This window comes from Dreissena polymorpha, chromosome 3, assembly GCF_020536995.1.
Source record: "Dreissena polymorpha isolate Duluth1 chromosome 3, UMN_Dpol_1.0, whole genome shotgun sequence".
NCBI lineage: Eukaryota > Metazoa > Mollusca > Bivalvia > Myida > Dreissenidae > Dreissena > Dreissena polymorpha.
This window is the reverse complement of record NC_068357.1, coordinates 58,369,131-58,385,967: the sequence shown is the minus strand read 5'-3', so window position 1 is coordinate 58,385,967 and position 16,837 is coordinate 58,369,131. Positions and strand designations below refer to the sequence as shown.

The 16,837-nt window shown below is 33.7% G+C and overlaps 2 protein-coding genes across 2 annotated transcripts in view; one reads left to right on the top strand and one right to left on the bottom strand.

Moving 5' to 3' along the window:
• The window catches only part of LOC127874321 (probable thiopurine S-methyltransferase), a 195,058-nt gene that overhangs the window by 39,994 nt on the left and 138,227 nt on the right, over positions 1–16,837 (top strand). The window lies entirely within an intron of this gene.
• Positions 1,637–14,960, bottom strand: LOC127872254 (putative phosphatidate phosphatase). Its single transcript, XM_052415584.1, has 5 exons — positions 14,852–14,960; positions 3,138–3,289; positions 2,636–2,856; positions 2,208–2,328; positions 1,637–1,831 (listed from the first exon to the last, which is right to left on the bottom strand). The coding sequence occupies exons 1-5, from the start codon at positions 14,958–14,960 to the stop codon at positions 1,637–1,639; spliced, it is 798 nt and encodes a 265-aa protein (XP_052271544.1).

Genomic DNA, 16,837 nt, shown 5'->3' with positions numbered 1-16,837 from the left:
AGCTTAAAACGTTTGCTTTGGCAAAAGTGTATTAATAAACTACGTATTTAGACCATAATCAACGTGGGTGCTTAAAAAAAAAAATATTTTATAAATATTTGGGATGGGTATTTAATAAGGGTGTTTTACATAAATCATTTTTTTTTTAAATATGTCTGCGAGTTTTAAATCCTATCGGCTGAACTTTAAATTAAATCTATCAGAACATGTACTTTCCTTGTCAAACACGTGATAGTCTCTGTGTTGAGTTCAATACTTCAAAATGCTTTTTGTTGATGACAAATATGTTTGCGTGTTCGTTTTATTTTTAAAGAATAATACTGCTTTATCAAAAAATACATTGTTGTTCAAATGTTGACTTAATGTCTCTTTATACAAATTTGGATATTTAAGATTCTACCATTTCTCTTCTTATAATGTCTCATCATAATCATGACGTAATATTTCGAACAATGCAATAAACACATTGCTTTAAACCGATTATTATAATCACACGTTTCCCATAGTGCGTGGTATCTTTGATTACGACTGAAACTATATTCCACAAAGCAAGTTGCTTTTATGTGATGGTAAAGGCGTTATAGTTTATATTTAGCAATTAAAATTATATTAATAAAAGAAGTGACGGCAACAATACGATATTATTAATCAATGGCTCGGTTGTTCAGACAGGTTTCAGACAATGAACGTAAGAGACACGATCATATAAGTTTAATGTTTTTATTATATTCAAAAAAGGAGCATCCACCGTACTTTTTGGGTCAACGGAAGTCCACAATATTAATTTATTATATTAACAAACATCAATCAAATATATCCATTAGCTATATGTATCAAAAGCAATTTGAACAAACTGACATAAATAGGTAAGTCGTTCCAAATAAAGCAATCGACTGATTTTTCCAAATCACTTGATTTGATATGGATGTAATATCCAATTACTGGACCATCATATACTTGCAGACGTATGTGCTGTAAATGAGATTGGCTAAATGACGTGCCTTAAACCTTTGAGACACTGAGGTCAAGTTTTGCAAGTACAATGCTTGTCGACAATACGATGTCTAAAAGATACTGATCTGCTTTTGATTTGTGTAAGATAAGTTTATCCTAACTGCCTAACCCACAAACTTTCGTGTTTGTGTTCAATTCTGAACGATAACTTCTACAATAAAAAATAAGCTGATTGCTGCCACACTAGTTCTGACGATTTAACATAGACCACTTGTGTAACTTAAAACTAGTTCCTGCTGTTGGTTTGATAATGTTACTGGTGTCACTTTTAGTTTTAAAGACGCATGCCTGCTTGTGGAGATTGTGTTTGGGACGACACTAAAGCACTCGTTTTGGAGTAGCGGGACAGGCGTCTGCGATTCGACGTTCGAGGATTGCGGTGTTGTGCATGAGCAGCATACGTAATGTGAAACTGTCGATGATGACGTGGATGATTTGCTGACCTCGTCCTCTAGAGATTTGGAGAGAAGGTTTTCCGCAACGAGCTTGTACTAAAAATAATATTTAGACGATTTTAATAATTATGCATTGTAATTGGGAACCGATAATTACGATACTGGATTGTATTGTGTTGTTTTAAGAATAAGTTCATAAGCTAACTATTTATAAACTTGCAATTAAATTATACATAGTTCTCTACCACAAATACGGCGACAGCTGCACCGACGGCAAATCCGACGATGACGTCTGAGGCATGGTGTTTGTGGTCCCTGATTCGACTCAGGCCGCAGATAGATGCAGTGAAGACTAGAGCAGCTTGCATGAAAAACTTCAGAATTCGTGAAAAACTGATGCGGAGACGTCCCTGTATGTAAAACTTGAAACAGAATTTCAAATTTGTGAGTGCTCTGGCTCGATGTTATTTAGTATGCAACAACGATGTAATGAATCTAAATAAGAGTATAAACTACATCTCGGATACCATGACAAAAATGAACATGGTAGGGTAATAATAAAGCACAATTGAGTTTCAGGTTATATTTGAAATAATCACTTATAAACAAACGTTTCATGTAAAGAAATCGTTTATGTTTTATTAGTTTACATTTAAATGTTAAATCGAATGGTTTTAAGCGGCCGATTGTATGTATACAAATGCATTCGAATAAGGGTAAAAGTGACGACCTGAATACTTGTATCAGCCCGAAAAATTAAACTGAAAACACGCTAGATCTAAAAGAAAGAGTACATACGCAATAGAAAACGGATATGAACATGGAGAACGCCGAGTGCCCGGATGGAAATGACTGTCGGCTGTCACGAATCTCGTCGGCGTCGTGATCACTTCCGCTGCACGTGTACTCGGTAATGAAGCTGCAGATAAAAAAATATCTCAACATAAAAGTTTGTTATAGAAAACAACAACCATTTTCTGAAAAGGCTATTTAATACGTTTGATCGGATGTGACCAATTTAAATATAAAGAATCAGGCTCAGAAGAAAACTTCACTTACAATGAAATCACATACATCAATGTTCTGAGCTTATGAGGAGAAAACATGCTATACAAATGTTTATGATAACTGCTTATAATCAAACAATTTAATTGCCTCTAAAGCGGTTCTTAGCCAAAACGACGATTTATTATACTTAAAGCTGGAAGAAATATTGTCCAACTTACGAGGGGCAAAGCGATCTGTTAAACTGCGGCTGACATACATCAATGAAGTTTGGTCTCAAGAATCCAAGCTGTCTCTTTACGAATTCTACGAACAGTGTTTGAACTACGAACCCGACGAGGAACACAGAAAATCCCTTTGCGCAGAACCGTAAGTCTTCCAATGTTGAGCATGGTCGCCGACACTTCCTGTTGATGGCGTTTAAAACCTCCACAATAACGACCTAGAAAACAACATATTTCAAATTAGCAAAGACTTGCATGATTTCTTATATTGCCGTTCTTTATTTGTTACGTTTATATCCGGGTTTATGACATTTGAGTCAGGCATGAGACTCGTATACGACCCATAAATCTGGTTATTTGCTACACTGGTCTTCAACTAAATGACTGCCAGAACACGGTGGTGTTGTCAATCTAACAGTGCCAAAATGAATAGACGGTTAGGCAAATCGCCGGCTCACAAAAACATATATGGTTTATAACAAACTTTGTCTCTACTCACGCAAAAGACAGAGGTCCCAAATCCGGCGACGATAAGAACAGGTGTACTGATTGTATCTGGCCGGTAGGGGAGGGAGATGGAGGGGTCATCGCATTGAAAGCCCCTGATAAAGGGCTGACCCTGAAGGAACAAGTAAAGAACCGGAATACCCACTGAAATAAAAACAAAACAAAAACGTGATATTAAATACGGCGTGTGTGTCTTGGTACATCATTTACTCAATATCATTACATTTAAATTATCAATTTGCGACAGCTACACATGCGTTCCATATTGCGATTGTTTTTTTTTAAATAACGAAATTTTTTCTTTTCATTTATTACAATTCATTAAAAGATTTAAAAACAGTTGCAACATTAAATCTTTCCGGAAAACGGTAATCAAGGTCAATTGTTTTGAACAATTCAAATAACTTCAATCTTACTTATGTATTAATTGCATAGTTACCGTCCAGTATAATACAGTAAACCAGTTTTTAAATGCTACTAAAACGGCAAGGGACTGATCCAAGATTAGAATAACGCCAGGCAAGAATTCGGCGTACATGTGTAGCCGTGTAATTTTGCAAAAAATGTACAATACAGTGTACATGTATTCATTAATGTCATAAAGTTTTATTTCGGATACCCGTATATTAAGTTAGAATTAAACCACCAAGACCTATTGAACACGTCAAGAAAACTTCAATTTAATGTTACACATTATTTGAGTGGTTTATTCACGTGAAATCGTTTTTGACCTCATGCTTTGAAGTGAACGAGTGGAGTATCCCAACCAGGGCCGGTGTTCACCAACCGATTCTTAGACTAACGAATTAAGAATAGACATAGAACCAAGAAAAATTAAACTTGCTTGTGAATATATACAGGCTATCACTTGCAATTATGTCAATTAAAAATGCTCTACATAAAGTATGATAAAGATAGGGATGTATATTCCCTAATATTATTTCGTATTGACCTACTCTTCAAAACTATATTGTGAGGTATGGGGGGATAAACTTAGCTCTTTGCGAGAATATTAGTATTTTAAGCAATAGCGAATACATTACAAATTAAATTTGACCAATTATGATTTGATAACAAGGATGTTACAAAAAACATCTATAGATATCCATTCGTTCAGAGGTAAATCAATAGTGTAAATTTTGTGTATTAATTAGTTTTAATATAGAAATCTTGGTCCCTTGGAAATGTATAAATCTTACAAAAATATAGAATTCGTTTCGGGTATGTCAAGAATTTTCCTCTTGTTCTTAATCATTTTAGGAAACTGCACCATTTAAGCAGGCTATAAAACAAGCCAATATTTGATGAATGAGGTACATCACTTACAACGTACCTAAATGACAATTGTATCAAGTTTTGAACAAATTTAAAGCGGTTAAAATACGTTTTACGTATGAAATATCTTCCTTAACCTTAAACACGGACAATATTGTTTAATACTTTTCCCTAGTTAATTTGTTTGAAGTTCATTTAGTCTTCTGGTTAACGAATTTATATAACTACCTACTCCATCTTTATTGTCACTATACTTGTATATACTTTTAAATTTCTTGAATCATAAAGAGTCACTTCTTTGATAATAGACACAATAAACAGCATGAAACTTATTTCTAAATATTAATCCAAGTCGAAAATCATCACGTACGAGACGTGTATCTTCCACCACCCATGCATCAATATTGGGACCTAACGCGCATTTACAAATCTTCGGGTGGGAGTAATAGGCTCTTAGGTTGATAAGTGGGTTCCGCTAAACGAAACATTTATATGAGCCGTGCTCTGTGAAAAGAGGTTTAATGCATGTGTGTAAAGTGTCATCCCAGCTTAGCCTTTGCAGTGCGCACAGGCTAATCAGGGACGACAGTGTCCGCCTAAACTAGATTTTTGCTAAGAAGATACTTTCTTTAAACGAAAATTATCTTAAAGCGGAAAGAGTCGTCCTTGATTTGCCTGTACGATCTGCACAGGCTAATATGGGATGACACTATTCGCACATGCATTTTCACAGAGCGAGGCTCATACAATTGTAGCTAATTTGATAGAAGTTGTACTGGAAGTTATCGAATCAGCCGCGTATTTGATTTTCGATTCGCTAGAGATATCAAAGGAAGACAAAAACTAATGGTGCGAGGATACGAATATCACACTTAGAGCATTGTCGAAATATCAACAAGTGAAGACCCAGTTCATTAAAACATTTTCGTATAAAAAAAAATGCCATGCTATTGAGACATTGGCTCAAATTGTTTGGAAACATCAGACAACTTTAGTTCATGGTCAGTTATTAAAAAAGGTTGAGACGATCTTTTTTAATCAAATCGTAAAATTTTCACAGTCGATGATTTTTATGTTGTTTGTCCTGCAATATGAAACGCGAATTTGTGTAAGCTGTTATCTAGGTTTGTTTTCAATCTAACTTAAATTCTAACACAGCACGTGCCAAATTTCATATAAACAAAGAAGAAAACCGTCTATGGGTTATTCTGCAATAATTATGGGCGGGGCTTTTACACTGAAAGCACGCGCTGTAACTAAACAAAACATGCCGATACATTTTCCAACAGCGTAATAATCCGGTATTTTATGAATGAAAGTCACGTGACAAAATACTACGCTATTAAAACAAATGCGTAAAATTGACCCAATTTCCCACTCCTTGAAAAAGTAAATAAACAACAACGATCAGTGTCATGTTTCAATTTCTGTCGTCATTAAGTAGGTAAGTACTTAGTTGGTAAACATCCTTAACTGTTTTTTTTTACGGAAATCTACTCTTCTGATTATTCCTATGACAAGAACAAAGCACTCAACAAATGACCGGAAATAACTGTTTGTATTTGATTGTTATCTGCGATTGTATCCTTTATGGGAAAGAATAATTAAAAATAACGTTCTATAATCTACGCTTTTAGTAATTGCCTCCACTTAAGAAATCACTTGTGAAGTGAAATGCCTGGGAAATATCAAATACAAAATCAAACAGGGATTATCATTATGAGTCGTTTCGCTTACTCTTTTCGCATACAAACAATAAGATGCCGTTTTATAAATTTCCATCCTATATTTTATTCCTTCATTAAAGTATGTTCATTCGTGGTATGCTTTATCGACAAAATATATAAGAATGATAAATACGTACTACTTAAATCGTATATAACATTGTTGATTCGTGTTGTGCCTGTCAGGCAAAATATATATGCATGAGAATTACGTACGACCTTTATCGTATATTATTTAATTATCAGCTGTTATGTCTAACATGCAAAATATATAGGAACGATAATGACGAACTAGCCCATGCTGTTATATAAGCATGTTTAAATCCAATGGGAAGTTCGTGATACAATTATTTTTACGAGGTCGGGTGGCTTTGTGTGGATATGATGTGGTAGGTCGACCTTTTCACAACAAAGGCACTGTAATCTTTAAAAGGATATGTAAACAGATTGGGGCATGTCTAAGTATGTACGCAAATACCTTCACCTTTTTGATTTTGTACACGGAACTGCTGAGAAAAATTACAATAAAAGGAATAGAATCAAAGAAAAAAGTTTTTATCAAGTGGGTCTTTAACAAACGTCGTTTGGGCTATATAATAGGGCTATTGCATAAAATACGCAGACATCAAGGGTGTCATACATTTAATAACATTTTATTCGTGATATTTGATTGGTTCGCGTTTGTAACGCTTTATGATTTTATATATAATCTAAATGATGATACTTTATCAACGAAACCATATTTTCAGTATGAATCTAAGTCATTTGTGGTATTTCACTTTCTGCTAGATTTATAGTGTAATTTTATGTATAGAATGTGTTTGGACAATGGTCATTTTGATAATCTGTTTATATGCCCTTTGAAACGGCATGCAACACTTTTAAAACTGAAACTAAACACGGTGTTTTGCATGTGTGATCAGGCTTAATAATGTGTTCGAATCATATAAAAAGTAAAAGTGTTGCTCGTTAACACGTAATGTTTACTAATATGATTATAGGTGCTACCTAATTTACGGGCAAAAGCTTTTTTTAAACATGTATTTTTAATAAATATATGGACATTATTGTGTTCAAAATATTATACTTTTGTTTCAATAATAAAGTAATGCATCCAAAAAATCAATCTTCAAACCAGTAACATGTTCTTTAAGATCTAGCATCTTATAATTGTGTGTGTGTTTTCTAGCCGCAGGAATTTAAAGCTGATTCAGTGGCTGCGATATAGTGGATATGGTGTCTGCTTACTGGCTTAGTCACTGGGAGGTCTATGTATTGATCCCTTAAGTGGGAGCATTCTTTAGATCGCCCTAATGACACTAAGTACTGGTCATACCCAGGAAACAGTTTGTTTCATCAAATGTCTCAATTCAACTTAACAGCTTGCTAAACAAGTTGATTTTAGTATACACTGATTTAACATAATCAAAATTATGTGTCAAATCAATTTTGATTGACAGGATTTTTTTAAAATCCAATAAGTTTTAGACTGTCAAATTACACACACTAAGGGGTTTTTGCTCGCTTCATTTGGAAAATGCCCTAGCCTATGGATTTTGGGAAGAAATTGCTCGTTTGGGAAAAATTCTCCCTAAAATTACTGCTTTGGGAAATGAAAAAGCTGGTGTAAGTTAGGATTTTTTGGAAAACTGCATGATTAAAAAAAAATTCAAGTGGGAAGCGGCCTTTAATAGGCCTCTGTTATATAAGGCTGAAAAGCCCTGCACTAAGTATTGAAAGCTATACCTGGAGCTTTCGTCCGTGTACTATATGGACTTCATCAGCAGAATGATTTCTACTGTTGGTAAATGTTAACTCCGCTAATTGTCTTCCTGTTTTTAATTATCAATGTATAACTATGTGGAACAGAATGGCAGCATACTTGCTTTGCAATTAAACTATTTTATAAATACAGGTATCTTGCAGGGATTTAATTTTTTTTCGCAAACTATTGTCGAATAGTTTAAATTGTTTCGCCACTAAAAAATAGCCATTTTGTAGCAATTCATTAATCACTGTCTAAACTGCATATACTTAGTTTGTAGATGTTAAGTTACAATTTGAATGGAAATAAACATAATGTTATATCATCTATATTTTTTTATTTAAACATTCAAATAACACATGCAATAAAACATAGATCATAGATTATCAGTAATCATATGCATGATCAGGTAGGTATTGATTTGTCTACTGAACTGAGAAAATTATTGTCAAACGGAGGATTCAACATGATGAGCCTATTTAAATGTCAGTCATTGTCTTTCTTGGCTAAGCCGCATGAAGCATGTACATGATGTTAGTATATATATATTCAGTACATATATAAAAAGGTTTATGGTATTGTGTTAAGATACAAAACACTTCACATCATTTATTTGCACATAAAATAATAGTTGCACAATAAGTAATACTGAAACACTGCCATCAACTTAAAGGAATATTTACGTATATGGAATTACAAAGTGATGTTATCTTCTGAAAAACTGTGGAATCAATGAAGTAACATTTTATTACCTTTTACAAAATTTACAATGCTGGTATTGTACTAGCGATAAAACATGTATCATGGAACAACAAGTAACAACCAATTTATAAATTACACAATAGAAAGGAAATCATATCAATGTCATTATGCATTGACTAAACAAACTATTTGCTATTCTTTAGAATAAGACTATCTTACTAAAAATGATCACAACAGGTACTACGTGCTTTTACATACTTGTGGTGAGTTTTGTATTACTAGTTTGGCATTTATTGGCAGACACTTGTCGATATACAAGCTAAATTTGAATGGGAACCTTCATATTTATTCAGCATAATTGCCTTCAAATTGTTAATTTAACAACACTTTGACAATGTTTGCACATCTGATCGTATAATGCCATAGCTGATTTTTTTATAGATAGACAGATATAGACTTTTTAAAGTTCTATTAAAGTTCACATATGTTCCATCAAAGTAAATCAACGAAACCAATAAACAAGATCACCACAGCAAATAACTGTGTGTATAGCTTGGAAACTTTGATAGTTCAGGAATGCCTCCTTTGTTGATTTCTGGAAACCAAAACTTCAGTTTTGCTCGATAGAATGGCTTAAGTGGTGCCCAGCTCTCAACTTGGCAGAACAGCTTCTAAAAACAAAAAAACAACAAATATCTTAGAATTTGATAAATGATGGAGACAATTTATAAATGTCTTGTTTTTTTTGTTGATTTCGAACCTGGAAGATTTGTTACGAACGATGTAGGTACGAAAATCCAACGGTATTAGATTTTGTGGTTTTAGGCCTAAACTTTATATAGTGATATGTAACCTTTCGGGATTTCTCAAAGTGCGAACAGACGAGGTGTAAATACGCTTAAAATAAGCTAAAAGACTAAAAAGTTACATCGGAATATCGTTCAATTTTGTGAATAAATGTGTTTCTGATGGATAACAACCACAACTTACCAGAATGTTGCTCATGATCACACGTAAAACTGCTTTCTACGAGCGAATAGAAAATGCGTCACGAATTCTGTCATTAAACAGTAGGGTGTCGTTATTTAAATACCGCGAGAATACCGGTATTCACCGGACGCTGTATGCGCAGTGGTTAGCTCCCCTTAAAAATTTGAGAGCTCGAAATCAAAGCCGATGTTCATGAATTCAGCGAATCAATGTTTTAAACAGTTTTATTTATTGATTTGTGAGGATAATAATTACAGTGAAATATTGAATTAATCGGATCAAATAAATTCGCAACTAAACAAACGGAGGAAGAACATGAACAAGATGAGTATTCAAGGGAGGTAATTGCATCGCGAAAATATATGTCGCGTGGCAATTTTTTAGATGTATCCCCTATGCCTATTGTTTTGTCCAAATTTCCATATGTATGAACGGTCAACGCCCGCTACGCGGGCTCTTGCCCGTGTTATGGTGGGTAATAAAGTCGTCTATTAAAGCATGCATTTGAGCAAACGTAGCATGACTGAAACTACATTATTTTGATAATATTGCGTAGCAGTTTGCCAGCACATTCAATTAGTGAAGAGGCATACATAATTGTCTTACGACATAAAACGACATGAATCAGATACTTTGTATATGTTTGAGTATCCATGTATCTGCAGAAATAGTAAAGGTTCTATGCTAACAAAATATATTGTTATTTTGAAAAATCCTTGAAGTTGAGAAGTTGAGGAGATAAGCCGCTGTCGTCATAAATTTAGTATTAGTCAGATAAGGAGCTGCGTGCACTGATTAACAAAATAAATCACGATTGATAGAAATAGTGTATTTAGTTAGGAGAGCGAGACTTTGTTGTTGCAAATATAGGCAATAAATCATATATAGCTCTCTATTAGAAGTTTATGGCAGCGACCTTTTTGGCTATTTTCACCAGACATAAATTATTTTCATTATTGGAAAACTCGTTGTTTTAATTGTGGCTTTCTTAGAGGGAATTTAAAACAATAAAACAATTTGCTCAATATGAACTGATTTAAGAGCATTGTACGAAAATACCATTAGCATGAATTTTTTTTAAGTATTTGCATTTATATTTGCCTTGCTATGATTATGTATGTTATTCATGTATTTGTTTAATCGAATGTATTTTAGAAAAGGATATCGTTGTAGTAATGAGACTGTTTAAATTCTGGAATTTAAATTAAAATAAAATAAACTTCCATTTTGGTGCGCTGTGACTTACGTTCAGTATTTACAATAAAACCGGTCTAATACAGTGTAAAGATCGATAAAAAAAATATATCAGTCGACCAGTCTATTAGAAAAGCTGCATTCATCAAACATTTTTTTCTATTTCTCTCATTCGTCTTTTTTTCCAATCAATTGTATGATGTCAATCTTTCTGCTTTTGTTTTATATTCCCGTTTGATTGATTCATAATTGGACAGTACCGTACTATGCGTTGCAAATTTGATTTTAAAAAATGGATTGTATTAATTGACACTTGCCTGATTTTTATGTTATCGTTATCTCTGTGTAAATATAAATATGCTAATTACAACCGGACATGCACTGATGGCATACATATTTATATTGTCTGATCCGATTGGTCAATAGTTGTATCCCCAGTTCAGTGTAGAAAGGAAGATCTAAAATTACTCGATGTCAACATGCAGCACAGTGCAAAACCGATCATTGACACGGAAAAGCAACTATAACGGTCATTGTATAAACCCTTTTCAGTGCTTTTCGATTTTCAAATATAAAAAAAGATAACAGAATGCATTTAAAGTTTTTCAATTACAAAACGGCGATTATTTTTGTGCATACATAAAGTCGTCTAAATTCTCAAGTTTCATTTCATTGATTGGCCTAAGGTTATTACAAGTATTGTTTTTCATTGTTATAAAAAACATTTGTCGTAAACTCGAAGGGAGTATAATTTTTAAATTATGCGATTAGCGACGCGTATAAATAGTGACACAAATGTTGATTTAATACTAAATTTACTGACCGAGTGCAATAGATTAATAAATCGCGTAGGTAGTCATACAATCGATGCTGCAACCGATCATAAAAATGGATACTACGGTAGCAGATTGATAGAAGATTGAAAGACTGGTGATGTCTGTAGTATTTGTCTAAGAAGACACTCCTCTAAGCTTCATTATATTTGTGATTTATTTAAACTGTTCTGTAAATATGTAAAAGCCACGTCCAATAGCAGCGTTTGTTTAACGAGTCAAAACTGTTTGGTGTATTTCGTATTTCGATCACACCCATGTATATTACAAATATCAATCAAACTAAAATGATTAGTTATTTAAAAAAATATAATGTAAATATTTAGAACCTTTTGTAGAGGTTGTTTCTATTTATTCGCGTAGCTTTAATAATAAGTGCAGAAAGTTAACAAAAACGCACACCATTACACGGACGCTGTGACACGTACTGCTTGAAATATTCGGGTACTTATGTGTGCATTCTTTGTGTGAAGAGAAATCATAGAATTATGCATTATATCGATAGTTTGTTTTATACGCTTGGAAATTGAAGCTTTTGTGATTGCTTGTGTTTACAGTTTCATATTTTTTTCTTAATTTCCTTACATACATTCCAGCTGTTTTGTCTTCCTTTAATAAGTTATGTCTGTGCATCTCCGTGACTAAATGTAAAACGCGCGGTCAAACAAAGGATAACAAAAGCTACTTGCCAATATATTAAAAACGCGGAAATTAAAAAAAAACTTCCTTAAGATGAAATTTGTAAGCATTTGTTGTTGGTTCTACCAACAAAAATAACAACACTCGTAGTTATTGTTTTGCAGTTTATTTACCGCAAGATAACAGGGGGTTATGAGAGGACAAATGGACAACTGTTGTGATTCCCGAGCATTGCATAAGTTTTGATCCCTGTGTATTTGGCAAATTTTAGACAGCTTATAAGCGCGGAGCTCAAAATCGAAAAGCAAAATATAAACAAAAATACTTTAAATACAACACTCACCATGCCCAAACCATGTGTTTAAGGTTTTATTATACTGGTAAGTTTGCATATGGCGTAATTTTCTGGTTCAAATTATCGGTTTATTGAAAAAAATTATCATTATCATCATCATCATCATCATTTTTATAAGTAGCATATATTATAATTATTATTAGTTTCATTATAACCAGTATTATTATTAGTAGTAGTAGCAGTAGGAATTGTAGTAATAGATGTACATGTAATAGTAGTAAAAGAAGTAGTTATGGTAGTAGTAGTATTAAGTGTATTACTTGTATTATTAGTATTATTAGATTATTCAAACAATAGACGTTGATGTTGAATCTGTAAAATAACGATGAGCCACAATGCTCTAAAGTTAATAAAACATTTGGTCTGTTCAGTTCAACTAAATCCATTTAATTAATGCCTTAAAGGGATCTTTTCACGATTGTGTTAATTGGCAAAATATAAAAAAAGTTTCATATTGGCAAATTTTCGTTGTATTTTTTTAGGAAACAGTAATGCTGAACATTTTCCATGCTCTTAATATCAATTATGTGCATCTGTTGACGATTTAAAACCCTGAAAATTATAAAGAGTTGCAACGCGATACGATTTAATGATTTGGAGAGTTTTTTTTGTCGTTAAATTTTGTGACAGTACGAGGATTAGTTGTGTAAAGTATAAAATACAACAATCATAGTATGAGCACAGATTGCCGAGTGGTCTATACAACAATCATAGTATGAGCACGGATTTGAGTGGTCTATACAACAATCATAGTATGAGCACGGATTGCCGAGTGGTCTAAGTATAAAATACAACAATCATAGTATGAGCACGGATTGCCGAGTGGTCTATACAACAATCATAGTATGAGCACGGATTGCAGAGTGGTCTATACAACAATCATAGTATGAGCACGGATTGCCGAGTGGTCTATACAACAATCATAGTATGAGCACGGATTGCCGAGTGGTCTAAGTATAAAATACAACAATCATAGTATGAGCACGGATTGCCGGGTGGTCTAAGTATAAAATACAACAATCATAGTATGAGCACGGATTGCCGAGTGGTCTAAGTATAAAATACAACAATTATAGTATGAGCACGGATTGCCGAGTGGTATAAGTATAAAATACAACAATCATAGTATGAGCACGGATTGCCGAGTGGTGTATATAACAATCATAGTATGAGCACGGATTGCCGAGTGGTCTATACAACAATCATAGTATGAGCACGGGTTGCCGAGTGGTCTATACAACAATCATAGTATGAGCACGGATTGTCGAGTGGTCTATACAACAAGTATAGTATATGCACGGATTGCCGAGTGGTCTATACAACAATCATAGAATGAACACGGATCGCCGAGTGGTCTATAAAACAATCATAGTATGAGCATGGATTGCCGAGTGGTCTATACAATAATCATAGTATGAGCACGGATTGCCGAGTGGTCTATACAACAATCATAGTATGAGCACGGAATGCCGAGTGGTCTATACAACAATCATAGTATGAGCATGGATTGCCGAGTGGTCTATACAACAATCATAGTATGAGCACGGCTTGCCGAGTGGTCTAACCGATAACAATCATAGTATGAGCACGGATTGCCGAGTGGTCTAACCGATAACAATCATAGTATGAGCACGGATTGCCGAGTGGTCTAACCGATAGACTTTTAATACAACAATCATAGTATGAGCACGGATTGCCGAGTGGTCTAACCGATAGACTTTTAATCCAGGGATTAGTGGTTCGAGCCTAGTAGAGGGTTACTTTTTTTTAAATTCTATTATTGTTTATTAGAGCTTTTTACATACAATGATTACATTTCTCAATACAAACAATTTAATGACAAACTTCAGTACATGCCAAAATCTGTGAAAAGGCCCCTTTAAGTGAAAAAAGCATACAATCAATATGCTGTGTGCATTCTCAAGATAGATATGGTTTTGAGCGTAAGTGATCAATAATTTCAAACATTCCCAAGAAACTTTTTTTTCGCAATATGTACGCGTAAGACTTAAACTTTACATTTTATCAGTTCAAAATAGTTTATAAGACAGCTCATCGTCCTAAACATACTTATACAATAACAACATGAGTTTGATGTAAATATAAACTATATCATTTCGATCAAGATCAATTTTAAAAATACATAAATATATAAATATATCAACACTGTGTTATGTGCAAAAACTTGTTTCTCAAATAAATAATGTTTGTATATAAAATGAAACTTACCAATAAGAAAAAATATCACATCCACTATTAGAGCCAACATGAGTCGTCTGCGACTGACCCGTCTATTATCCGGACACTTTTCCATGTTGCAATAGTCCCACAGGACCATTTAGACCGGAGGGTTGAGTGATTCAACCTTCTTTTATACTTGTGTGACACGACGAATCTGCAGCCACAGTTTAAATCCTTCTTTCTGTCAGATTGTTCGATTGCAATAATGAGGTGAGCGTAGTAAACTTCAATCAAGCTGTGCTTTACAGACCAACTAACCACGCTGAATTAACTGACAAGTAAATATAGTGGCTTTAAACCTAGGAGTAAAACAAGGACATATGTATACAAATGAACACCTAATTTAAATTATGATTTTTAAAATATGTCTCCGTTCAGTTTTCGTTGAAAATAGTGGTTTGATCACAGATAGTGTGTTGACATAAAAATACGCTACGTCGTTACAGTACATCGTAGACGCAATCAATTGTATCGTATAGTCTTTAAATCTTCGAATAGTTCTCGCATCTGAAAATACACAAAGGAAAATTATAAAAGTTTGTTTGTATGTATGTTGTAAAGGAGCTTACAATCACTTAACCGTTTTTTTTCAAAATAACATAATATGTTTTAAACTATTCTTTATATTATTCATAATCACTTCTTTTATCAACGCTCACAATAATATTTCCAACATGAGCGTAGGCCAAAGCTTTCTCAATATTTCGTGCAAAACGAAATGAGCTTCAGACCTACAAACTGACCTACATTTCTTTTGATGGGTGGGGAATAATAGCAAAATTAAATAAGACCACTGACAGATTGAACATAAGGTGCTTTTATTTTTCCCACATTCACATATAATTAATTTCAAGACCCTATATGACAAATTCGCAAATAAAATAAAACAAACAACAACCTACGAATCAAGTATCTGTTTTGACGCTCAAAAATTAGTTTTATGATTCTCTAATACTGAGAATGTTTTATGTCATTATTTCTTTTAAATGCACGGTATCGATATTCACAATTTAACAACAACGGGTGATAATTAACAAAACACAATGTAATCACGGTTGAAATGCATATTGTCATTACATGCACTTGTTCGCATAGAATTAGTACCCACATGTTTACAACGATTCGGTGACGCAAGCTTTGCTCAAGTAGGGTATAATTGATTATTCAGCCGCTTTTGTCCGTTCGTTTAATTTCTGTTGACTGGCTTTTACTTCATTAATTCGACTCAACATATTTATTTTAAATAAAGCTTGCATGCGAAAGTTTATAATAGAGAACTGGACAAGATTATGTTAAGTTATATTTTATACTGATTACATAGCCTTTTCGTGCATTATATTTATAAATGTGCAAAAACAACGCAAGTTTTCAATCAATCCAATATGCATATGTGAATTATTTAAAACTACCCAAACTACCCGGTATATATTTTATATGTTTCCGATACTCAATTACAAATCAAGAATGGGATCAATTAACTTTTGTTTAAACGAGGTAAGTAAATTGCTATTTTATTTTTTATTGGAATTATGCATCTCAGTCCGTCTTAAAATAATGTTGGGCTTATGTTTATCTCTGCAGCTTTTTAGCTATTGCTAGAGAAAATTGTATTCAAAAGATCTTCGCCGTTGCGTCATTCCACACACAAAAGATGCCAGTCTCAAATTGCTGATTAAGCCTCGTGCAAGTTTTCGAATGGAACTGTGTCGTAAGAACATTAGAGTGAGACCATGCATTTCCACCCATTATCTTACAACGGCTTGCCAATAAAGTCCGGCCTAACAAAAAATTATTCTTTTAAAACCTGCACAGTGATTTATCACCATCGTTGCACAGAGTCAAGATGTTGTGGATAGTTCGTGTTTCACCGCCGTGACGCCTCGTTGCATAATTGACGACGAGATGCTGATAAACGCCTTGACGCATAGTTAAGTTTTTTAACTCGACAATAAATCATTGTGTATGTACAGAGCA

Coding starts and splice junctions, on each gene's coding strand:
- LOC127872254 (XM_052415584.1), bottom strand. CDS start 14,960: ATGGTCCTGTGGGACTATTGCAACATGGAAAAGTGTCCGGATAATAGA. Junction 3,290..14,851: donor TGTGATATTTTTTCTTATTG/GTAAGTTTCATT, acceptor TTTTTATTTCAG/TGGGTATTCCGGTTCTTTAC. Junction 2,857..3,137: donor TTGGGACCTCTGTCTTTTGC/GTGAGTAGAGAC, acceptor GTTGTTTTCTAG/GTCGTTATTGTGGAGGTTTT.